Genomic DNA, 26,148 nt, shown 5'->3' on the forward strand with positions numbered 1-26,148 from the left:
ATGACCTTGAACACTAAATAAAATGATAAAATATAATCCAACATAACTTAATACAAATTTTCTAAAATAATTTATAAAATAATCGGTGCATGACCCACAATGGATCTTCAAATATCTAAATACCCAAATATAGTGAAATAAAAATCTTACTAACAAAGTACTTTTAAACTCACATTTCTAGTTGTCATGAGTATACAAAATCTCCATAAAGAGTAGTATAAGAGAATAACATTTAATGCACATTAAAATATAATATATTTCATTGATTTAAATTATAATATAATTAAAATTATCATGACAACATAATCAATTTTTATATATAACACTAAATGCCTCAAACTATGAGTCTCTGGTTAAAAGTTTGTACACAACACTCCTGCAGGAGGTACCTGTCCCTCAACTATCCCCTCAGTTCGTATAAATGTCTTACCCCATTTTTGGGAATAAGTATATCTCCATGCGACTAAAGTATAATCTTAAGATCCCTCAACAATTAACCTAATCAAATCATAGATCCCTTCAATAGTCAATAAATTTGGATCGTAGATCCGCTCAACAATCACCAGTGGACAATATATTGTTTATCTTCTATTAGTGTCAATTTGATCATACATTACACACTAATTTTATGGCTCTTTAACAACTTAATCAACTCAAATAGGTGAAATTGTACTTATATATGATTAAAACTTGTTTGATTGGCTAAATATCATCTCTGAATTACTTTGCAGGCTTAATCTGGAGGACAAATTAAAAAATTCTAAGTTTTCGGACAAAACTCAACAAACCTCAGCGTCAGGATGGCGCTGAGTGGATTAGACAACATCTGATAGATGCGATCAACGTCAGATCCACGCCTAGAGGAGGAAGATCCACGCTTAGTGCAAAACCTACATTGAGTGTCTAAATTAAAAGAATTCCAAGCTAACTTACTCGAAGGAATACGCTTAGTGCACTCAATTGCATTGAGCGCATTGGGTGGTGTGCCCAACGCATGTCAATACGTCCAAGTGTCACGCCTAGCCAGCTAGAAGCCACTCTCAGCACATAGGCAGTGCATTGAGCGCAAAAGCCAACACTAGAAAAGTATTTAAAGACTTCCAGCCCAAGCCAAAAGGACACACTTTGTATTTTTTATTTGTAATACACTAATACTTCTTTTCTGTAGTTAACAAGATGATGACATATGAACATTAAATATACATCTAAGTCTAGTAGTCTAAGCTAACAAGTTTGAGACTTATAAAGTTATCGAATTAGCTCTATGTCTAGCTAATATAATTGTTGGTTAATAAGAACTTTAACTTCACCTATAGGGAGAGGTGAACAGGTGGCTCAAGTAACAATTAAAAAAAATTGAATATAAAATATAATCTCAAAAACTAATAGTTTTAATCGATTAAATGATTGCTTAATCAATTAACATAAAGCTTGAGTTATTCGATTAACAGAAGGCTTAATCAATTAACATATTAGTTTTCTTGAAAAAAAAATTGTTCTTGATGCAGCAAGAAAACAATGATTAATCTGATCTAATATGCACTTAATAGATTAATGAAAGTGATTAATAATGGAGATTCAATTATGCAGTAATCTTTATATGAATGTAATCAAATAAAGCGAAAATCATGTAAGTAAAAGAGTAGAGAATTAAAAGAGAGAAGAGGACACAACAAATTTATTCTGGTTCGATTGCCAATTCAATGCAATCTACATCCAATCCTCTTATTCAAATATTGGAGACTTGTTTTAGTAAGAAGAAATAAATCAAATATTTATACAAACAATTATTCCACCACGAATTGTCTTAGACCTAGCTTTTACTGGATCCACATCACTTCTACGGTTCTACCAAGTATACCCAAAGAAACCTCTTCTTAAACCTTGAATGCAGCTTAGAATTCCATTTGAACCAATACTCGTTGGTAGTTTTTCTGTAATATACATTACTATTTTGGTATGTGTAATTTTTTATTTTACAATAAAGTAGAGAAAGAGCAATTTATCGACATATTATTACTTACTCTTTCTCACACAAAAAATTGAAAAGTCAAAAAGTAAGGGCAGAACTTTTTTACTCCTTCATAATTATTGTTGCACAATTTACAACTTATTCACAACATATTTCATAACAATTATAATTAATACATTTTTTATTTGCATATTTTTTCTGTAGTATAAAGAAAGAAGTTTGATTTTCAAAAATTAAATGTTGCGATGCTCATTAATGCATTTTTTTCCTATTTCTTATAGTCGATCATAATTACAGTGTAACCAACAAGGTGTTGGTCTATTGTGTAAGGCCACACTGGATCTTCAAGGTCGAATGTCCAATTCATAAGAGCAACGCCTACAGAGAGTGACAGCCACAAACCTTGAAAGAGATTAATTACTTAACCAAAAAGATGATGTGATACATTTGGTAGTACCAAAGATTATAGTGTTCAATTCTTTAATTTTTCTTATCTTTATTGGATGAAGGGAAGCATTGAATGCTTATTACCTTCACATAGAATATGGGAGGATATGATACATGTTATCTCACTTTTGTGTGTCACTCATTCAGCTGTATTCTGTTATTGATTAGTGAATTCTTAAGTTATTAAAGATTTAAATTAAGTTGTTTTTTATATCGTTTTTCTAATAAATTAAAAGGATATATTAAGTGGCACAAAAAATAAGAAACAAATATCATCCCTTATAAAATATTTTAAAAATATACATTAAATTTTTGTTAAATATGGTAAAATTTATAGAATTTCAGTGTAAAGATTTATATACGGTCATTATTTCATTCACCATTCATTTTATTACATTTTTGAAGAGACAACAATGATTAAAATGAATGGTGAATAATGAACTGGAAGTGTATGAAACTCTTACACTATCAGTGCATGCATTTTTTTTCTCTTATTAGAATATCTCACCCAATACCGCAAATGAAGATTTGTTGTCCCGAAATATGTCAACAAGCTTGTCACAAACCCATCTCAATAAAACAAAAATAGACAAAGTGATGAATGTATAATTTTCTTAACTGATGTATCATATTATGATAGGCCTGTGACAGACTTTGGGACATACTTTGGGACAGTAGATCCTTGTACAATAACTACAATATCTCACTACTAGATTTACTTATAGAAATGAGTTAATATTTTAAATATAAATAAATGTCAATGAAATATAAAAACTTAGGATAACTTATGAGACCTAATTGAGAAGTTCTTTTAAGAGCTATATTCGTAATTTTCATAACAAAAATTAAAATAATATGTGGGAATCTTAAAGATTACATAATTATTAATAATTTTCTAGTAAAGAAATCTATTTAAATCTAACTAAATATAAAATAAAATATATTAAAAATATACATTAATTTTTTACAATGACAGTAAACACTAAATTAAAAGGATAGAATATAATCCAAAATAGTTGAATACAAATTTTCCAAAATAATTTATAAAATAATTGGGTGCATGACCAACTGTGGATCTTCAAATGTCTAAATACCCAAACATAGTGGGATAAAAATATTATTAACATTGTACTTTAAAACTGACATTTTTAGTCGTCACCGGTATATAGAATCTTCGTAAAGAGTAGTATAAGAGAATAACATTTAATTAATGCACATTAAAACATAATATATTTCATTGTTTTAAAATATAATATAATCAATCTTTAGCATAAATATGAATTATCATGACAACATAATCAATTTATATATAACACTCCATTATTAAAAGTTTGTACATAGCACTCCTATTGGAGATACATGTCCCTCAACCAGCATCCTAAGTTTGTATGAATGTCTTACCCCATTTTCGGGAATAAATATATCTTCCAGCGACTAAAGTAGAATCTTAAGATCCTCTCAACAATCAATATAATCGGATCATAGATCCCTTCAATAGTCAATAAATTTGGATTATAGATCCGCTTAACAATCAACATTGATCATAGCCCCCATCAACAGTAAACATAATTTACTGATAATTATTCCAAAGAAAAATATAGAGTCATACAAATAAAAATTCATATATTAGTTTGTTAAGTGACAATTTGATCATACATTTCATACTAATTTTATGGCACTTTAACAACTTAATCAACTCAAATAGGTGAAATTTTAGTTATATATGATTAAACTTGTTTGATTGGCTAAATATCATCTTTGAAATGTTTTGCAGGCTTAATCTGGAAGAAAGATCGAAAAATTCCAACTCTCCAGACAAAACTCGGCAAAGCTCAACATCAGGATCACACTGAGTAGATTAGACAACATCTGATAGGTGCGCTCAACACCAGATCTATGCCCAACAGAGTAAGAGCCACGCTCAGTGCAAAACTTGTGTTGAGCGTCTATATTAAATGAATTCGAAACTAACTTACTCGAAGGAATACGCTCAGTGCACTCAATTGTACTGAGCGCATTGGGTGGTGCACCCAGCGCACATTGATGCATCCAAACGTCACGCCTAGCCAAATAGAAGCCACGCTCAATACACAGGCAGTGAACTGAGCGTAAAAGCCAACACTAGAAAAGTATTTAAAGATTTTCAGCCCGAACCAAAAGTACACACTTTGTATTTTTTTATTTATAATACTTATTTTCTGAGTTTCTAGGGTAGTTTAGCTCATTTGAGTCATGAGATCAAGGTGTAAGTACTAGAGGAGTTAATCAATACTCATTTGCATGTGGTTCTACCACCCCATGAGTTGTGTTTTAACTCTATCTTACTTACACCTTGTGAACATGAGTAGTTAAAACCCTTGTTGCTACTCAATGTTACACAAGCTTGATGTATACATACTAATGCATATATTAATTCATGAAGTTTTGATTATCTTTGAGTTCTTGCATTTACTTAGTGCTTGCTTTAAGTTTGATCAACTTATTCCATGATTATTGAATAAATTGCTTAATCTCTTACTTGCACATTCTGAACATTCCTAACTCAACAGTTTATACATTTTCTAGACATAGACTTGTATTGCTTGTCATATCATGCACTTTATTTTTTAGTATCTAGACATAATGGCAATCTTGTAATTTTATAACTCTCAAACTAGATGACATAGACTACTAGAATAGAGGTATGATGAACTTCCAAATCCATAATTCTATTGGAATGACCATTTTATCCTAAATTGGGCTTAAATTGAGTTGTTCATGTTTTAATCGCAAAAAATATGGTGGCGACTCCCAAAGAGGTCATGTAGCCAAAAATCATGGCACAACATAGACTACTAGACATAGAGATAGATTAATAAATTGTTAGTATAGACCAAGACAATGGTGGCTAATACAATTGAGGTGTTGCATTTAACTCAACTTTGCATACATGGACTATTAGACATATAGGCATAAACAAGAGCTTTGTTGCATAAGTTAATAAATTTACTAACACATTAGCTTTTAGTATTTTTGAGGTCATTGCATGGAACAATCAATGTTGAATGAATTTACTTTAAGAAATATGTGTGTATGGATAGTAAGTCTGAAGTTCAATCACAGTTCCTTTTATCAACGTATTACAATCTTGTATTATATTTGTGTCATCAAACATGCAACCCTTTGAACAATAACTTAAAATAATAATTTTTAGTTGAAAAGGTAGTATCTAGCAAGCCCTTGTGGATATGACAATCCCTTCCACTATACTTGTCTATGACATTGTTTGGTAATTTATATACCAAATTGTTGGTTAGAAAATGGCACCCTTACTCTATACTTATTTACGACATCGTTTGGTAATTTATATACCAAGTTGTCAGTTAGTTTTCTATTCTTAATTTTATAGTCTTATCCTCTCTAAGCAAATTGATGTGCATTGATTGTTTTGTTTGAGTTGTTTATGCAGGTCTGGAGTGCATCATGGATTATATGATGTTGGATTACGACTTGGACGCCCATGATGCACGTCTGGCCCAAAGCATGATGTTTTCTCAACAGCTAGACCCATTCACCAAACAAATCACTAGTCTTCCTCGCCAACTTATCAACTCTCCCCTTAACTGAAAAATGAAGAGGAGTAATGTGTGCTACGATGATCACCCAACATACTATTCTTTACCTCCTCAAGCAAAGGAGGTACAATACATGAGAGTTCAACAAAGACATGATCAAAATGGTTATTATCGTAATAATAACTTGAGGTTCAACCAAACATATGATCAACCATGGAAACAAGATGCATGGTTACCTAGCCTACAACCACTTTACCAACCATCATATGAGCACACAAAAACAACATTGGAAGATACTCTAAATGAGTTCAAACAAGTCTCTAAGGCCATCCAAAGGACCACTGAGCCAGAACCTTACCAACTGCCACAATAGTACACACCTGAGCTGGAGGACACACACTCTAAGTTGGAGGAGACTATAAACCAGTTCCTACAAATGAGTAATGCTTCCTTGAAAAATTCAGAGATTCAGATGGGCAATTGGCCAAGTAAGTAAATGAGCAATCAGTAAAGTGATAGGTAGAGAACCAACAAAGATCATTGAGTGCCTACAATTAATCTGATTCCAAAGAACAATGCAGCCCAATGCAACAATGGTATGTGAGCAAATTGGTAAGGATAATGGTGAGGAATTAGTTTACGAGAATGAGATTATTGTTGAGGAAGAGAGTGATAATGTATTCGAGAAAGATGTTGCAACAAATGATAGTAAGTTATTAGTAGTCATAAAAAATTTCGAAAAAACAGAAAAAAACTAAGAAAGTGACTCGTAGAAAGGTGCGAAATAGTAGAGAAGAAAATAAGAGGAAAACCTCGATTGACTCATGTTTAAAAGGGTGAATACCATACTGATTTTGTTGCTCTTATGCTAGATGATATGCTAATTGTTCACTTAATTGCTTGGCCAATTGTCTCACTTGAGTCTCCGAATTCCTAAGGGGTATCAATGTTCTTTTGGTTTGCCATATTCATCTTCATGAACTGAGTTAGGGTGTCCTCTAGTTTGGAGCTTGTATCCTCATATGGTAGTTGATAAGGTGTTGTAGGTTGGGTGACCATGCATCACTTTCATGTATTGTACCTTCTCTACTTGAGGAGGAAAAAAATACTACATAGAGTGATCATCATAGTACACATCATACCTCATCATTTGTGGGCCAAGAGTAGAGTTGATAAGTTAATGAGGAAGCCTGACCATTTGTTTGGTGAATAAATCCAGCTCCTGAGAAAGCATCCTACTTTCGGCCAGATTTGTACTTCGAACCTTACCATGCATAGCAACTCAAACAAAACTACTAGATCAAATCAATTCGCTTAAAGAGAATAGAACAACAAAAGTAAAAACTTAAATTACCAATGTTTTTGTTGTAATGATAAGTATCTAGACACAAGTATCCGACAATGTCGCCATTTTTCTAACCGACAAATTGATAAATTAAATTACCAAATTGGATTATCTCAAACAAGTATAAAAGATTGTCGAATTCAAAAAGATTTGCTTGATACTAGTCTTTCTACTAAAAATTGATATTCTAAGTTGGTTTTAACACTACAAAAAAATTTCAAGTTTGCCACGGTTAAAACCGTGGCTATTTTACCAAAAAAATGTGGCAAAATACAACAGCCACGGTTTCCACTATCCTAGCAATTACTGGCGTTGCAAAAATTTAGCTGCGGTCAATTTATGATATAGCTACGTTTTTATGAAGTGTGGTAACATTTCTTTAACCACGGTTTCAACCGTGGCTAATTTGTACCATTATTTTAACCACATTCAAACCGTGGCTAAATCTTTATTTAGTTATTTTCACCCATTTAAGAACCATTATATTCTATAATAATTTTCTTTTTTTAATGTGAAAACTATTCCAAATTGTCCAAATGAGAGAAAAAAAACATTTCTAAATGATAATCGGGAACACAATTAAAAAAGTTTGCTTATAAACATAATAAAGTAGTGATGATAAACATGAAAATAGTTCCATAGAGTAACTTATCCGCACTAACAACTTCTGAATTTGGAAGATGTTATAAAACAGTTTAAGAAAAAAGAAAGAAATCGCTTGAAGCATGTTTGCCCCTACCATCAGGGATTGCAAATAGCACGATTGGTTTTGAAGGTCTAAGGATGGGTACATCACATGTGAAGTACCCTTTCCTCTCCAGCTGCAGAATATATATCCATGCTGAATGTTTCGCATGTTTGAGTTTCCATATCAAGTGTCTCCTTTTTTGTAGATGAGTTTAGCACATCAATGAAATTCTCCTCTTCCTCAAGCTGGAACCAAAGAAAACATAAACTATTAATACAAACTCCTTTGGGTACAATGATCATTGCAAAAAAATATGGGGTTAATATCTAACAAAGCAACTCCTGATTTGAGTTTCACAGGAATGCAGACAGAGGCAGATGCAATTGCGAATATGGTTTTTTCCTTGTTCATTTTTTCCCTCTTCTACACTTTATTCATTTACTTCTAACTTGCTAATATTAATTTTCCCTCAAACTTGAACCACAAAATAAAGAGAATTAATTCACATAGCTTAATTTTTCTTTTTCACCTTTCTTCATTTACTTGTAACTCATTATTTGCCCCTCACAAATCATGAATCCATAGAGCAAAAGTATAATAGAATTACCTTTCTTTGATAAGATATTTTCCTCTCCTTAAACTGCATATTCCTACGCTTCATAACATAATTGTCATGAACCTTTCCAAGGTAAAACAAAAAGATCAAAGTAAACATATATTATATTCCACACCGTTTTTATCAAACTTCAAAATGGTTAAATCCTTATGATAAGTGCCACAATGATTGCACTTTCTTCTAAACAGCTTAAATAAATCAGTCTACTTTACCACGTCGACCAGCTACTCACATGGGTAACATTATTTCCAGACTTTTATGCGTACGTGATGGTACCCTACCTCAAAAATAGGTCAGATGCTATCAACGTAAGTTGCAACACTAGAATTCCAGTTGCAACACTAAGCAGCTCAACAAACATAACTTCAATTATCTAGCATGAACATTCGTACTAACAATTAACATAAACCCACTCAAACCATGAAGTTTGCACAATAGATTATAAACGCAACCATTCAATTCAATATTCCAAAATCATGTGTCTGGCCTTCATTCATTATGTCAAAGTGGCTCCTTTATGCAGAGGAAAGAAAAGAAGGCACATTAAGATGGGCCGTATTTTACCTGAAATAATGCAAAAATTAATTCATCATTATTGTTACGAATGCCATGACTCACAGCCACATCATTCAGAGTTAAATGTTCATCTCACAGCCATCTCTTTCATTCAAAGGGTTAAGACAAATACATGGAGCAACTAAAAAGAAGATAACACCTTGCTTCATTCCAGCTAGAGACCCCCCTATTGCGATTAGAAACTGTGTTGCGAAGAGGAGCATTAACAGCTTTTCGTGCAACCTCAGCTGCAATGGGAAATTGGTTTCCCTGAAAAGTAGACCTTCTTTTTGCAAGAGCCCCCTGCTTAAAAACAGGAACATTAGAAACAAGTACACATAAACAATATCAGTAAGAAACTTCAGATGACTATGTTTTATAAACTCACAAACCTGTCTAACAGAAGATCTTGACTCCATATACCGCCGCATCTTTGAAGGCTCATCTTGAGTAAAATTGTTAGCAAACTTTTGGCTTTTGTTCTGCATTAGTGCAAGAATAAGCATTGGTGCAAGAATAAAGTGAAAAGGTCGCCACAATTAGTAACATAACAAACAGATAGAGCAAAAGAATCCGTGAAAGAAATCTTTACCGAAATCCTTCTTTGCTTCCCAGGCTTTGAGCTTTTATTCTTAGACAATTTGATTATATCCTCTGATAAGATCATCATTGATGGATGTTAGACATATAAAAGACAGATTATAAGAAAGAAAGAAAGAAATAGGGGCTTGAAATGGCTCAATTAAGCAAACCTAATTTCATAAAGAAAGAAAGAAAGAAATAAAGAAAGAATGAAAGAAAGAGGGGCTTCAAGTGGTTCAATTAAGCAAACCTAATTTCATGTCCATCTTCTTCTCTGTAAGCGCAATCGACTCCGTTGTAAGAGGTTTAGCAGTCATCTGAAAATTATAAAGAAATCATTATAATAAGCCCTAATAACAAATTCAACTAGCAAAAAAAGGCCAGTTACAAAATACAAGAGTTGAATAAGAGTAAAAAAGCAACAAGATGAAGCTTATGGAAAAGAAATACGGTAATAGACTTGAATGTAGAACCCTAAATACAAACAATGAAAGAAAAGGAGGAAGCAATAAGTTATAACAGAAAACTCAATCGTGGAAATAAAATCAATATGCGCAAATAATTAATATATCGACACCTCCTTTCAACAACACCGTTTCAAAAACCGATTATTATAAAGCACTTTCTACTCACAAGTGATTCATTGAAAACCCAAACCAAGAGAATCACGCTTCAACTGGAGGAAATTTAAAATAAATTGAACAAATAGAAAAGTTAGGGTTTGAGAGTCGAAGAGGGAAGGCACCATTACCGGAATATAGCGGAGCGACGGCACCGTTACCGGAATCGAAAAGCTGAAGAGTCAAAGTGAGAAGGAGAGTGAGGGCTAAACGGAGGGAGAAAATGAAGTTGCAGAAGATTTGAGGGAGAAAGGGGAAAAAATAAGTTGAAATTTTGAGGGAGAGGGGAAAAGATATTTTGATCTTTATTGCCTTATTCAGTAATGGGCCCAACTAGAGTAACACCTTTGGGCTCAAGTTTAGCCTCAGTTTTAATAAGTGTGGCAAAACTACTGTGACAATATGTTGTTTTTTTTGTAGTGTAAAAAAGGTTTTGGTTGGTTTGTTTGATTAACTAATTACTAACTAGTTGATTAAACTATTTGGAACGAAGGTGTTGAGATCAAATTTCCTACTCATATCAATACACACACGAATCAAATACACTAATTTATTTAGCATCGATTCTTCCACACAAATGACCTTAAAGATACTAAAAGCTAATGTCTTAGTCAGTTTAGTAGTATATGCAATAAAATTGTATGTATAGTAACTATACACATAAGATGAAGAATTATGACTCACAAAATCATACCTCTATGTGTAGTAATCTATGCATATGATATTGAGTAAAATGCAACACCTCAATTTGTATTAACCGTCAATGTCTTGGTCTATGTTAATAACTTACAAAATAGCTCTATGTCTAGCAACTAAATTAACAAGATGAAGATATATGAATCGTTAAACATACATGTATGTCTAGTAGTCTATGCTAACAAGTTTGAGACTTATAAAGTTATGGCACTAGATCTATGTCTAGCAACTAATACAATTGTTGGTTAGCAATGGCTCTAACTTCACCTAGAGGGGGGGAATATGTGGTTCAAGTAATAATAAAAACAACTCGAATACAAAAGATAATCTCAAAAACTACTCGTTTTAATCGCTTAAATGGTTGTTTAATCAATTAAAAGAAAGCTTGAGTTAATCGATTAACATAAGGCTTAATCGATTAACCTACTGGTTTTCTTGAAAATCTTTTTATTCTTAATGTAGCAAGAAATCAATGATTAATCAGATCTAATATGCACTTAAACAGATTAATGAAAGTGATTACTAATGCAGATTCAATTATGCAATGATCTCTATATGAATGTAATCAAATAAAGCGAAACTGTGACAATGCATAAAAGTAAAATAGTAGGGAAAGAGAGAAGATAACATAACCGCTTTATCCTAGTTCAATTTTCAATCCACTAAATCTATATCCAATCCTCCCATTCAAATCTTGGGAGACTTGCTTCACTAAGAAGAAATCAAATGTTTATATGAACACTTCTTCCACCAAGAATTCTCTTGGACCTTGCTTATGATGGATCCACACCACTTCTATCCAAGTATACCCAAAGACACCTCTTCTTGGATCATGACCGCGGCCTAGAATTTCTCCTAAATTTCTCTCTTCCTCCAAGGTGCCTCATACACTAAAGAAGCAAATTTATGAATCGACCAACAAAATGTGTACAAAGTTCCTTGCACCTATGATATGCTAATCATAAACTAATATTCACAACAAACTACCATTTGATGAATCTCACAATCTCATAGATGAATATAAATGATTATGAGTCGCAAAAGGAACATCTTTGAAAAACACTCAATGTTTGAAAATAAACTCTTTCAAAGAATCACAAAACTCTCTCTTATCACATGAAAGTTTCTATTACTCTTTTCAGAAAATCACTCTTGAAAATTCGTGTATTCTTGCATCAAGTTTATGTATCACTTCTGAATTCTGGTTGCTTCGCCTATGGGAAAGGATGGTGAAATACCATTCAGTTTCAAATTGTTTTCTATTGGGGATAATCGATTAAATAACCACTTAATCAATTAAAATTTCTTTAAAACGTCCAAGATTCCAAAACAAAACTGATTTAATCGGTTAACCATGTCCTTAATCGATTAACATGTTTCACATTTGCAAATACTTAATCGATTAACTTTAACCTTAATCAATTAAAAGTTTTCTGAAAAGACTTATTTAATTTTTCATGAACCTTTAACATAAATGATTAATGCATGGTGCATGATTTTGAAAATGATATAAGTATTAATGCACCAAAATCATGTATGTATGTTATATGCACCTAAATCATGTTATGTATAAAAATCTCATATGCATTATGTTCATACTCTAACTATGTGAGATTTACTATAAAATTCACCCAACTTAGACTCTACCCATTCAAAGCATCTTAGGACCTAAAAATTAAAAAGATTACTCTAGCCTTGATGATCTTTTGTTGAAGCTTAAATTTGAGTCTTCATGTTGTTGTAGTCGATTTGTCCTTGTCCATAGTCTTTAAGCTTTAAGTTTTGTCTTCTTCAAAATCATGTATTTGCATGCTTGCCTTCACAACAACAACAAGCATGAAATGGAAGCTTGATATAATTTTATGTCTAGTAGTTATACCAAGTGATGAGTTATATAAAGTCAGAATCATGCAATGATTTCTCCAAGAATTTCATTCACAAAACATACAATAAGATGATCAAACTTAAAGTAAGCATAAAGTGCATGTATAACTCAAACGAATCAAAATTTCATGAATTAATATAAACTGAATCGATGCGTATACATTAAGCTCGTTCTATATTCAATCCAAACAAATAAGAAACTTAGCTACTCATGATCACAAAATATAAGTAAGATAGGTCTAAAATATAGCTTATGGGTTGATAATGTAAGTATAAGATGACAAACTAAGATGAGTGAATTTGTTTTCTACATAAAGTAATATTGCAGCGGACTTGTTGTATAAAATAAAATAAGTACATAAATCGTAAAAGTAGAGATATGCCAAGATTTTATACTAGTTCACCTACTTGTCCACTGAAAGCTAAATCTAGCCCTCTTGTCACCCAAGAGATTTTACTGATTAGATGAGTTGTAACTATAAATCTCACTCCGAGATTCTAAGTACAATACACACTTACCATAATCTCACTACTTAGAAGAACACCTCTTCTAAGTTTACTCTTCCCCTTTCCACCAATGTGAAGAAGATTTTGCTCCTGACCTTGACAAGATTTTGATGAAGACACTAAGATCGTCAAAAGGAAGCAAAAGGAAGAAGACCTTGAATATATAGAAGATCAAGCTTCGAGATCAAATAGATTTCAAGCCATCAATAGGTACTTCTATCCTTAATCTCTTTTATATATTTAGTAACAATGCTCATAAGTAGAAAAACAATTTTGAAAACAATTGAAAACTTCTAGTCAAAAGAAATCAATTTGCAAAATGTTAAGTAATGAGTTACTTGACCTGAGTAACAAGTTACTTGAATTGTGTGACAATGAGTAACATGTTACTAGGACTGAGTAATAGGTTACCAAACTGAATAATGAGATACACAACAAAAATAACACAGAGTAACTTATTACTATAAGGAGAGAGCTATTGGACCAGATTTTCAATTGGGCAGTAAGCTTGGGTAATCAGTTGCAACCTTCAATAATCGGTTAAAGAGAGATGTTAGACCAGATTTTCAAATCCAAACTGAACAACTTTCATCTAAAATGAATGAGTTTCATTCCAATCGAGTTCCACCTTCTCATAGGGGTATAATGGTTGGTTAGAAGCTATTTAAAGGTCTTGACACCGTAATTCGTACAAGACTCTTACACACAACTTTCATGCAAGGGCAATAGATATTCACCAGATGGCAAACTTCATTACTGCTCGACCATTTGCCAATTGTCCTCAAGAAACTAGAGCCGTTAACAGAAGTCGTTAGTTGGAATTTATCTTTCCTCCAAATACTCAACAACCTCCGGATTTCCCAACCGAAGGTTTAAAATTCCAGTTGAAATCAGAATCATCTCAAAGCATATTGTATATATCTTTGTCGATTAATTCCAATGTAGTTTCTTGGAGACAGAGAAAATCAATTTTCCCGATCTAACCATATTGCTCACCACCCTTTTCTTAACAACACCACCCAAACTTCACACGTTTAAGGTAGCAATCTTCATTTAAAATTGATGTGCATCCCCTCTTCTTCTTCAACTCTACTATCCTGAATAGGATGTTTAATAATCGAGTGATCCAACATTTAATGTGCAATTTTATCACAAAGTTCCATATTAACGAGAGTGTGAATGATGAGTCTCAATAATGGATCCCCCATTTTGAGGGGGAGTGTTATCAATATTAAATCTTTGACTTATGATTTATGCCATTTTTTGTTATTTTGCATTTAATAGGTATCATATAATTAATTGGTTTTGATTGCTAGAGATATTTCTTTTTGACATAATATAATGTCATTAATAGGTTTTAATTGCTTTAGATATTTTACTATTTGTTTCTCCCTCTTAATCTTATTTAGTAAAACTCTTATTCAATATTCTAAATACCTTAATTAATTAATTAATAGAAAGAAAATAATGGTCCTCTACACGCTCTACCTTAGCAAAAATATGTGGAGTCACCGCATTTAATTGCATGAACACAGTTTCTCATGAAACGTGTTTGGTATCTGAATCCAACCAATTCCTTCTCTTATATTCATTCTTTTCTTCTAACCTAAGTTTCATCTTTGTTGTGCCTTCCTTTGATCCTCCACACTCTCTCAACACTTGTTCTTTGTGATACCAACAAGCGGTGAAAAGCATTAACAAAATCATGAGCAAAGTCACCATTGTTGGTAGTGGTAACTGGGGCAGTGTTGCAGCAAAGCTTATTGCATCAAATACCATTAGACTCAGCAACTTTCATGGTACTTTTCCTCAAAACATAGTAACTTTGTTCCCATTAGGGTTATCAAATATCATTGTTTTAAATTACGGTTCCAATCGTGATTGTGTTCACGGTTGTGGTTACTGCGATTGTGGTCATTATGGCTGTTGCAATGTGAATTATTTAATGAGTAAAAAATATTTTTGAAATCGATACGGCCTAATGCAACCTGATGTGGTTGCATTGCAGCCTTATACGGTTCAATGTGATTGCGTTGCTACTTGATATGGCTACATCATTATGATTTGGTGTCACACCATAATTATGGTGTGATACAGTTGCCACTATCACCGCAACTGCAATATTGTGGCTGCATCACGTGATGCAGCCGACAATTTAAATCAGTGTCAAACACTACCTTGTAGTTTCATTTTGTTCTTGATGCTATATGCATGCATGTTTTAATAAGCACATTATGAATGAGTGTTATTAATTCATGGCATTGGCATGCTTTTTTGGACTCTCAATGTTTGTAATATATCATTTGAGTAATATGCATCCATGTTGCTATGAGAGTTATGAGTGATCTATTAATGTGTTTAATAAGATCTATTTTGTCTTATGTATTTGATGTTTCTCATTTGACTCTTCTAATAAATGTTTACTTTCTTTTTGGAACTTCTTTTTTCATTGTATTTGTTTCGAATTGCTTTTTATCATGTGTATAATATATTCCACATTATGGTTCTCTAATAAATGTTATTTAACTTTCTCATTTGAACTTTTGAAACATTTAATTTATTTCAAATTTGCTAAATGGTATTTTTTGGTACTACTAAGTATAATCTCTTAACGTTTTGTTCGTAAATTTGCTAAATGATATATTTATTCATGATATATTCCCAATATTTATTTTAAACATCTTTTTATTTCAAGCAATGATTCAAATGCTTCAAAATTTTCTAAAAGTGCATATCAACTTATTATTTATTAATTAAAAAATGAGTGATTTTTATTTCAATATATATATATATATATATATATATATATTCTTTTTGTTTTTTACTATTTTCCTTGCATAGGCATAGAGATATACAAGTAAAACAATATATAAGTCTACTCTCATGATAGGATCATGTGTCATTATTCATGTCTCGTTTTGTGTATTAAGTCAATTAAAAAATCATATTTAATGAAAAGACAAAATCATAAAAACAAAATTTAATATTTTAATATTATTTTATAAAGTTTGATTGGTTACAGACTTAAAGACAGAAAAATTCTGGAATAGATAATCCCTGTTACAAACATATGGTTTTGTTACAATAGCAACCATATTTTTTGGGTTGGTTTGAGTTTTTTAAGAATAGTGAAGGTTAGTTTGGTCTTTGACTTTGGCTTTGGTTGGAACCAAACAAATCCATAGAATCAATGAAACCAACAAAAATAACATAATACCTGTTTTAATTTACTAATATTAAGTTATTGTAGGTTCCATTTTAGACTTAGTTACTAATAGTTAATAGGAACACATCATCTATACTCTACATTCTACTCTATTTATTTCAATTTTCACATTCACAAATGGAACCATATAATAATAACCATGTCCTTGTTAGTCACATTATATTCCACACGTCTTCTATATTATCTTCTTGAATCTCGTCTATTTCTATGCTTTCTTTTGGAATTTTGAACTACCAATTAATGTTTGTAATGTTATTGAATTGGTTTAAAACTTTGGAGTGTTTTTTAATCATGTTATCTAAGTTTGTAATAAAAATAGAGTTGTATATATATTATTCCTTTTGCTAATGTTAGAATGATATATAGCATCTTTTTTGAATTAAGTTTTGGAAGACCATCATTAATTTGAGTATTTAGAATAATATTTTATTATATTGTTACTTGTCTGAACCAATATAACTATCCAAATCAACCAACTTTGCACAATTCCATTCTAATTTTCCATAAATACCTATACCTACTAGATGAGTTGATTTTCTCAAATACTATAAAGATATATTTATACATAACACTAAAATTATTTTAAGAGTCCAAATTGTCTTCAGTAGTTGCATGATCATTTTTCACGAAAATGTAAAGGTAAATTTCATTTGCATATCATTTTTTTATGAACAATAATTATATTTATTTGCTCATACTAGCACCTATTTCCGAGTACTCATATAGGTAATGGGTATTCATGGGTACCCAACGAGTTTTCAAGTTTAATTATATATTTATATATTTTATAATAATTAATATATGTATAAATAATTATTACATGAATAACATATGTATATGAGAAATTTATCATTATATTTTAATCACTAAAGTTCACTATAAAATAATAAATAAAGTAGAAATGTATAATCTTAAAGTAATGAAAAAATATAATATATAAAATATTTAATTAATTTTTTTTATGAATATGTGGGTACATGTAGAGTGTTTATCATGATACACATATTCATTCATAAGCTCTACTATTGTGTGTACTTTTCCAAGTACAAACGAATGGAGTATTTTTATCATCCCTAACCTTATTCAATCAAATGAAATATATTTTTTGTTCATCAATAAAATATCATAGTTTCCAATATAATGTTGATATTCCATTTTAATAAAGAAATCTTTGGTATATTCAGATGAAGTGAGGATGTGGGTATTTGAAGAAACATTACCAGGTGGGGAGAAACTATCCGAAGTCATCAATAAGACAAATGTAAGGACTAACCATGCATTCTATTCTCATTATATATGTGTCCTATATTTTCCAAATAATTTTTTACTATTCTTTTTTATAGGAAAATGTCAAATATCTCCCTGGAATCAAGCTTGGTAAAAATGTAATTGCAGATCCAGATCTTGAAAATGCAGGTATTAAATTATTGCCCTTTTCAATTTTTCATTATTATACTTTGTGGTATAGCAAACAAAAATAACAAACTTATGATTGTCCACTTTTAATTTTAGGCAAAGTTTTGAATTACTATCTATCCTTGCATTGTTATTAGAGTCTCCAATTTTGGGTTGTGTTAATAAGAGTCTTAAAGGCGTTAAAGAATGAAATTAGTCTTGGAAAACTAAGTTTAACTCTTCTAGATGCTTAAAGAAATTATCTTCTAAGACAAAGTTTACATTTTTTTCCCTTAAACAATGCATACATACTAAACTTAGAAGGCGTCGATCTATTGGTGTAAGGCCTCAGTAGATTCCCAGAAAAATAATAAGGTTAAGTGTACGATTCCTATATGTGATATATGTTGGAAGATGCAGCCACAAACCTCGAAATGAATTAGTTCCTTACTCATAAGGTGATGGGATATTGTTCTTACTATCAAAATAATTACATATTTATTAACACTCTAGCACAGGAGGTTTCAGTAATTGTGACATGTGTTCCTGAAAATATTTTAACGGTGTAGATTTTAAATTATTTTTAAATAAAAAAACAGTAAAATCTATTCACTATAAGTGTAAAGATTTATACATAGCCCATTATTCATTAGTATTACTTTCTGAAGAGTCAATGATGATTAAAATAAATAATAGATAATAAACCAGTAGGACCAAAATCATTAATCTAGGCAAGTTTTGGAATAAAATGTTATGTTCTGATTTGATAACTATGCAGTGAAAGATGCTGATATGTTAGTATTTGTAAGTCCACATCAATTCATGGAAGGAATATGCAAACTGCTTAGTGGGAAAATAAAGGCAAGTGCAGAGGGTATTTCCCTTATTAAAGGCATGGAGGTTAAGAAGGAAGGCCCATGCATGATCTCTACTCTCATTTCTAACCGATTAGGAATCAATTGTTCTGTTTTAATGGGAGCCAACATTGCAAATGAGGTAACTACCTACAACAAAAATACCCCTTTTAGGTTTTAAATAATGGTTATGTTGTCCTTTCCTAAACTTTCAAAATCTTGACTATTCGATATTTATGAGCATTCGTGTTCGATATGGCCACAATTATAGTTATAATACAGTTTGGGTAATTTTCAAAACTTATACATACTATCAAGGTTGTGAGGACCAGATCGGACAGTCTGACCAGTCCAAGCGCTGAGCCTTGGTAGCACAGTTGAGATAGGGATGGATTCTTTGCCCATGTGGGATGGGGCGAAAGAAGTTTTGAGAATTCAAGAGAAGGTCATGGACTTAAAAATGGTTGTAGTTTATAGTCTTAACTGAATGAGGGGTTAGACCACTTTGAACCAGAAAAATTCTAATCCGACTGCATTAAACTCGATTTAACTGCAATATCCCTGGATGTGAACCGGACAATTCAATTAAAATTAAAAAAACTGAATATTATTATAATATTTTATTTTATTAAAGTCTAAAATAGAATGAAGATGTGTTACTTCAATATAATTATACATAATTACTAATTATATAAAATTTTACACTCATATATAATTATATGGGGAGAGATTCACTTACTCACTGATTCAAACCATTGAATTTCCCTACAATTAATGGTCAGGATGAGAAGTAAGTTTAAAAAACTTACTCTTGAAGTAAGTGGATCATCACTCTAATTATATTTATGAATAATTATTAATTATATACGATATCTTCCAATCCAACCGTACGGTTTAATTGGCTAAACCGGTTAAACATAATATATCACCTCTTCCAGTTTGATGTTCAGCTCAGATTTCATAACATTGCATATTATACTTTCTAGTGATCATCGCCCAAATTTAAAACCTTAGATGTAATAATTTCTTGTATAAAGCTTATAATATCTTTGGTTATTCTGATAATATTAATGAATATGATTTGGATAGATAGCAATGGAGAAATTTAGTGAAGCAACAGTTGGATACAGCCAACACCAAGAAGTTGCAGAGAGATGGGTTCAGTTGTTTACCACTCCCTATTTCATTGTGTCAGCTGTGAGTATAAACATATTTATATTGTGTCTCAAACTCGGGATAAATGAAAATATGTCAATTAAAAATTTATTATTTTTCTGTTTTTGTTTTAATATCATTTGTTCAGAACATGGTTTAAGATATAGTTTGAGACATCGGATTCTTGTCCTCTTAATACAATTATTAGACTATTATTTTATATAACTACCACATGTTTTGAATGATATCTCATTTTTTGTCGTGAGCCAATTAGAATGTTATTTTTTGATAAGGTTTTAATTTTTTGCATTATAATAATTAATAGGTCCATGATGTTGAAGGAGTGGAACTTTGTGGAACACTGAAAAATATTGTAGCCATAGGTGCAGGTTAGTATTATAGTATATAATACACTTTGTTGTTCTTCAATTTTCAACTTCTTCTAATGATAAAAAAATGGTACACAAAATGGGACAGGTCTTGTTGATGGCTTGGAGATGGGAAATAATACAAAAGTAAGCTGAAAAAAATTCTAATCCACAAAATCTAAATTGATTTTTTCTCTCTTTGTTTAATCACTTATTTTAGATTAATTTTGCTTCCTGAATATATGTGTAGGCTGCAATCATGAGACTTGGACTAAAAGAAATGATAGCTTTTTCAAAATTGCTTTTTCCATCTGTTAAGGACAGTACCTTCTTTGAGAGTTGTGGTGTAGCTGACCTTATAACAACATGCAGTAAGGACACTGATTCAGATTAAATATTCATTTTAGTTGATCATATTTTTCGACTTTAGTAGTTTAGTCCTTCAAAAAAAGAAAATACTTAAGATAGTCTCCAAAATGGTAAATATTCATTTTACTTCACCATACTTTTCATTTTATATATATATATGGTCAATATAAATTTTTGCATGTACAATTTTGATCCTCAAAAAGCAAAAAATTTAAACCAGCACTCAAAGATCGCAAATGTGAGTCAAGACAATTTAGGAGTCATAAAAATGCTAAAAATAACTAATTTGAACCATATTTAATATTTTTGGGTTATTTTAGATTTTTCAAATTTTCAAAAACCAAAAAATGGTATATCCAAAATTTTAATGGATCAAAGTAGTTATTTACTCTATATTTATTGGTTTCATAAAAATCACATTTTTTGTGTGGCAGTGGGTGGAAGAAACAGGAAAGTTGCTGAGGCCTATGCAAAAAATGGGGGGAAGAGGTTGGTCTTTCTACCTAGGTTCTATAATACTTTACTTTAGTATAATATTTTTTTTCTATAGGTAAATAAATAAATGAAAATAGATTAGTTATAACTGATTTTTGCTACATGTAGGTCTTTTGATGAACTTGAAGCAGAGATGCTTAAAGGCCAAAAATTGCAGGTACCTAAATGAAACTTACTAATACCAAACAACTATTTTTCTCCAAATAAAACAAGTTAAAGAACAAAATACTAGGCTCAAATGTGCCAGAACTAACAGACGTTGGTTCAAGTGGTACATACTTGATTCCCCTTAAGCAAGAACTCGGATTCGAGTCTTGTGGATGGAAAAAATGTCTGCTGGGAGAGTTAGCCCCACGTATCTGTGGATGTTCCCGTCTCGGACAAGATTGCCTCCAGTGCGAGGATATCTGTGGGAAACCAAAAAAAAAGTGCAAATTGTGGACCATATCATCTCATGTTGTCACAATATTATGATTGTGACGACTTCAGTATCACCTTGTAATTGTTGTGTAATATTAAATCACAATGATCTTGTCATATCGTGACACAAAACAATAGTATTTAGGTCATATCGACAAACATCAAATTAAAAATGGTGGTTACAAATATGATACAAAAAATTCCACACTACAATATGACGCTGACAAATGACAATGACAATCGCAACTACAACCATAATTTAAAATGGTGGTTACAAATTTTAATGCATGAATCTCCAAAGTATTTGTGGAATAGATTGAGTAACAACAAAGTAGAAATTAAAGAACAATAGTCTTATTCATGCACAAATTATGAGCTCTTGTCTTTATAAATTCATGTGTCCTAATTAATTTATATAATTTTATTCTACGAAGGGTGTGTTAACTGCAAAAGAGGTTTATGAGGTTCTAAATGATCGTGGATGGATAGAGAAGTTTCCTCTCTTTTCAGCAGTGAATTTGATCAGCCAAGGTCTCCTTCCACCATCAGCCATAGTTCAACACACTCATAACAAATCAAGGTACTCTTAAGTCTTAACCATAGCTTTAGGGATATAATATTCTACTATAACTTAAATAAAACTTTGATTGTTTTTTGTACTACTAAGGATATTTCATCACCTTATGGATAAGGGAACTAATCTCATTCGACGTTTGTGGTTACTTCTCCTACTAAGTAGGAATCGAACATTTGACTTTTTGGTCATCTTAACAAACTTTAGTTCTTTGTTTTTTTGTTTATGTTTTTTATAAAAAGTTTGTTTTGTTAACAAACAGTTTATGAAAAAAACTTATAAATCAAGAAAAAGAAGCAAAGTATAACATGTTCAATTTTGATAAATTGAGTTATTTTTTTATAATTACAAGTGTGTATAGGCACGAAGGTGAATATTGTGTGATACTATATATTCAATTTTTATATATTTCATTTTTTGAATTAAAATGTATTTTTGTGTTCGATGTACTTTATATTATATATTTTTTGTTTACGATAATGTTTAATTTAAGGTGAGATATGTGGTTAATTAATGTATTGGTGGGTAGTTGCTTATGATTATATAGTTTTTTTGTAAAAATTAAATAATGTTAAGGGTAATATAGGAAATGAAAATTACACCATGAAAAGTTATTTCAAGTTTTGGCTTTATATATAGTATAGATAATAAAAAACGCAATTTGTAGCAAACACATGCTAAATACTTTCCATTCCCATGCATAGAAATATCATTTTTTATGTGATAAATATCATTTTTTTATGTGAGAAATAACCTTAACAAATTTTGGTACCAGCTCTCTTTGAAGGAAAGGAAGCTAACAACTAACGAAGTTCACATCAAGTTATACTTTTATCAATTGCAATTAACACATCTTACATACATGTACAACATCAACAAATATTTTGATTTTTTTTGTATGGATTGCATGTTCCATTTTTTTAGAATGTACTATTAACTGAAATACTTGGTGTAATTCCCTGTATGGGGTAACTGCTTCTAGATTGCATATGTTGTAATATTTTCTTGGATGAAATGGGATTAATACACAAATTTGTTCTTCATTTATGCACACATTCTCTCTTTCTTTTTTTGACTTGGAAGTTGCAAAATAGGACACCCTACCATCCATAAGCCAGGGTACCGTTTTAATGCGGGAATTTCACGAGTATTGTTGAAAGTTTAAGAACAATACTGATCACTTCACTAAGCGATGTTGAATCTTTGTTACAGATTTAAAAACAAAATCTCAATCACTGCATGTTTATTTTGACGCTAAAACTCAGAAAACTTTCCTATGCTAAAACTCACACGACACTCATTCATTCAACTCATCTTACCACAAAACCTTCACACGACACTCATTCATTCAACTCATCTTCTCACCAGACTCATGGCATTCATTCATTGAAGATACTGAAAGTGAGTTGTTAGTTTTCCCCTTTTTGTAGCTATAAATGAGTTAGGTTATGATTTATGCTCACTATAATTATTTGTCAAACTATTTTTAGGTAGTTTCTCTCATACATTTCTAATCTGCTTAGAAGTTAGCTACTATTGTTTTTGTTCTTATGGATCAAGACAAGGCTTTCTTTGTTGATTGGCAATGGATGAGTATCAATCGATTAATGAAGGAATATAATGATGGAATGAAATCCTTTATTCGGTTTGCCATTGAGCATACTGAAAAACCTAATAGAATTGTATGCTTTGGTTTAAAATGTTATTATACAAGATGAGTTAGTCCAAACGAGTTACAAGTTCATTGACTGTGTCATGGAATCAATTAGAGTTACACAATTGGACAAGGAATGATGAGACGAGAAATAGGAAGATAAAAGATGTTTACAAATGATATTAACATAGATGCATATGAGGGTGATCATTTCGAAGAAAATAAAAATGTGGTCGAAGAGAATCTTTGGGATTGTCCTAAGATGTTTGAGTGATTGATAAGTGATATTGAGAAAACGTTATATGATGGTTGTACTAAAATCATAAGATTAACGTTAATGTCAAGGTTGTATTAGTTGAAATTTGTTAATGGATAGACTAGGTATGTTTTATTAAAGTTTTGTCCTAAATGTAATGTCTCGTGATATAAGAAGGAAGACTCAGCTCCAATAAAGGTTGTATGGTATTTCCCAATCAAATCAAGATTTAAGTGCACATTCAACAATGCAAAAGACCCAACATATTTAACATGGAATGATGATAAGAAGATTAAAATGGTAAGCTTCAACGTCCTACAGATTCTACTCAATTGAGAAAAATTGATCATGACTATCCTAGTTTCACCCAAGAATCAAGAAATTATAAATTTCACATTTGCCTTTTTTATAGTGGGGAGTTCTATTATGGACACATAAGAGAGAGAATGATAAATTTTACGGTGGAATGAACCTCTCTTTTGTGGTGAGCATGGGCGGGTAAGGCTTCTCTCTCACCCGATCCTAAATGTTCGTAGAGTCATTTTTTGGACTCGGATTCGACTCTAGATCTGAAGCTAACACGACCTCAAATATCCATCGAATCTGTCTTTGAACCCGATTAAATATGATGCATACTTCTTTTAGATAAAGTTTTCTCAATATTTTACTTATTATTATGGATATGTAATTTGACATATGAAATGATATATGTATATATATTATTAATCATGCATATATGATTAAAAAATTAGAGAATCAATGATACTTTCGATCAGAGAGATGTCATTACTCTGTACACAATTGAGTAGAGAAGCATACAAACATAATGAGTGAATGATCATGAGACGAGGTCGGGTCGGGTCATATTTGTCCCCTACTCGGTCCTAATATTGTTCGTGTCTAATTTTTGACCCGGACCCAATCCTAGACTCGATTAGACCCAATCTTATTTGGGTTCAATCATGATCAGGCCAAATTGGATTAGCGGGTAGGGTTGGGTCTTGTTCACCCCTACTCTCTTGTCCCATCTGTATCCTCATTTGTGTCTCAGACCAATCAAAATGTGTTGTTTAATTAAAAAAGTTATAAAAATGTAAACTAATATTTTTATATTATTTGATGTTGTTCTACTGGATAGAGACATACTTTTTTGGGACATAGGATCCATGTTATTTTCTATGGTGCTTTTTGTTGTTGTCGTCTTCTCCTCTTTAATGCTACCTTTGGTATAAGTGAAATAAGGGAGAAAGAGAAGGGTCGAGGAAAACTTAAAGAGAAACAATCTTTTTCTCCCCTTTGGTTTAAAGGAGAGTACGTGAAGAGAAAGAAAAGAGTGTATGGGGACCATGTTATTTCTTTCTTATCACTTGTGGAGAGAAAATGGAGGAGAGAGTTGTATTAGAAATCAAGGAGCAAGAAAAGATTATGAATTTCATTCATTGAATGAATAGAATAGAATTGAATGATTGATGAATGATTTGAGTAAGTGATAATTTACAATAAAACTAAACTACATATACATGGAAATAAAACCTAACTAACTAAAACAAATAAAACTAAATCTAACTATAAAGGTAAGTGGATTTGGGTTTAAACTAATTATTAATCCAATATAATATTAAATCAAAATACTTAAATATATTTCAACATCCCCTCAAGCTAGAGAGTGAATGTTGACAACTCACAAGTTAGATAAAAGATAATTAAATAGAGAAATCTCCAAAATATGTGCAGGTCTTCATTATCTTCTAATATAAGAAATATCCAATAATCTTTGATGATTACAACCATATGTTGTGTCAAGCCATTGAACCCTTATCCACCTTTCTTGTGCAAGATTCTGGTGCAATATAGTATAACTTGTGTTTTCTTGCGGGACAAGAAAGGTTCAAGAAATGAAAGAAAATAGAACGAAA

At 31.4% G+C, this 26,148-nt stretch overlaps 2 protein-coding genes across 4 annotated transcripts; one reads left to right on the plus strand and one right to left on the minus strand.

The window, feature by feature from the left end:
* Nucleotides 8,772–10,376, minus strand: LOC109344380. Its single transcript, XM_019583147.1, has 6 exons — nt 10,341–10,376; nt 10,010–10,079; nt 9,770–9,831; nt 9,570–9,659; nt 9,338–9,480; nt 8,772–9,186 (listed from the first exon to the last, which is right to left on the minus strand). The coding sequence occupies exons 2-6, from the start codon at nt 10,074–10,076 to the stop codon at nt 9,183–9,185; spliced, it is 366 nt and encodes a 121-aa protein (XP_019438692.1). The 5' UTR covers nt 10,077–10,079; nt 10,341–10,376; the 3' UTR covers nt 8,772–9,182.
* On the plus strand, nt 15,062–23,373 carry LOC109344381 (glycerol-3-phosphate dehydrogenase [NAD(+)]-like). 3 transcript variants are annotated; one of them, XM_019583149.1, is made up of 13 exons: nt 15,062–15,265; nt 17,877–17,953; nt 18,036–18,108; nt 18,866–19,083; nt 20,031–20,142; nt 20,426–20,485; nt 20,574–20,611; nt 20,715–20,835; nt 21,268–21,322; nt 21,437–21,485; nt 22,183–22,330; nt 22,460–22,463; nt 23,070–23,373. In XM_019583149.1, the coding sequence occupies exons 1-13, from the start codon at nt 15,172–15,174 to the stop codon at nt 23,257–23,259; spliced, it is 1,239 nt and encodes a 412-aa protein (XP_019438694.1). In that variant the 5' UTR covers nt 15,062–15,171; the 3' UTR covers nt 23,260–23,373. The 3 variants fall into 3 exon arrangements, with proteins under 3 accessions (XP_019438694.1, XP_019438693.1, XP_019438695.1); XM_019583148.1 differs by having other exon boundaries at nt 20,031–20,138; nt 20,422–20,485; nt 23,070–23,369; XM_019583150.1 differs by lacking the exon at nt 22,460–22,463 and having other exon boundaries at nt 15,063–15,265; nt 20,031–20,138; nt 20,422–20,485; nt 22,183–22,329; nt 23,084–23,373.

Source organism: Lupinus angustifolius, chromosome LG03, assembly GCF_001865875.1.
Source record: "Lupinus angustifolius cultivar Tanjil chromosome LG03, LupAngTanjil_v1.0, whole genome shotgun sequence".
Classification (NCBI taxonomy): domain Eukaryota; kingdom Viridiplantae; phylum Streptophyta; class Magnoliopsida; order Fabales; family Fabaceae; genus Lupinus; species Lupinus angustifolius.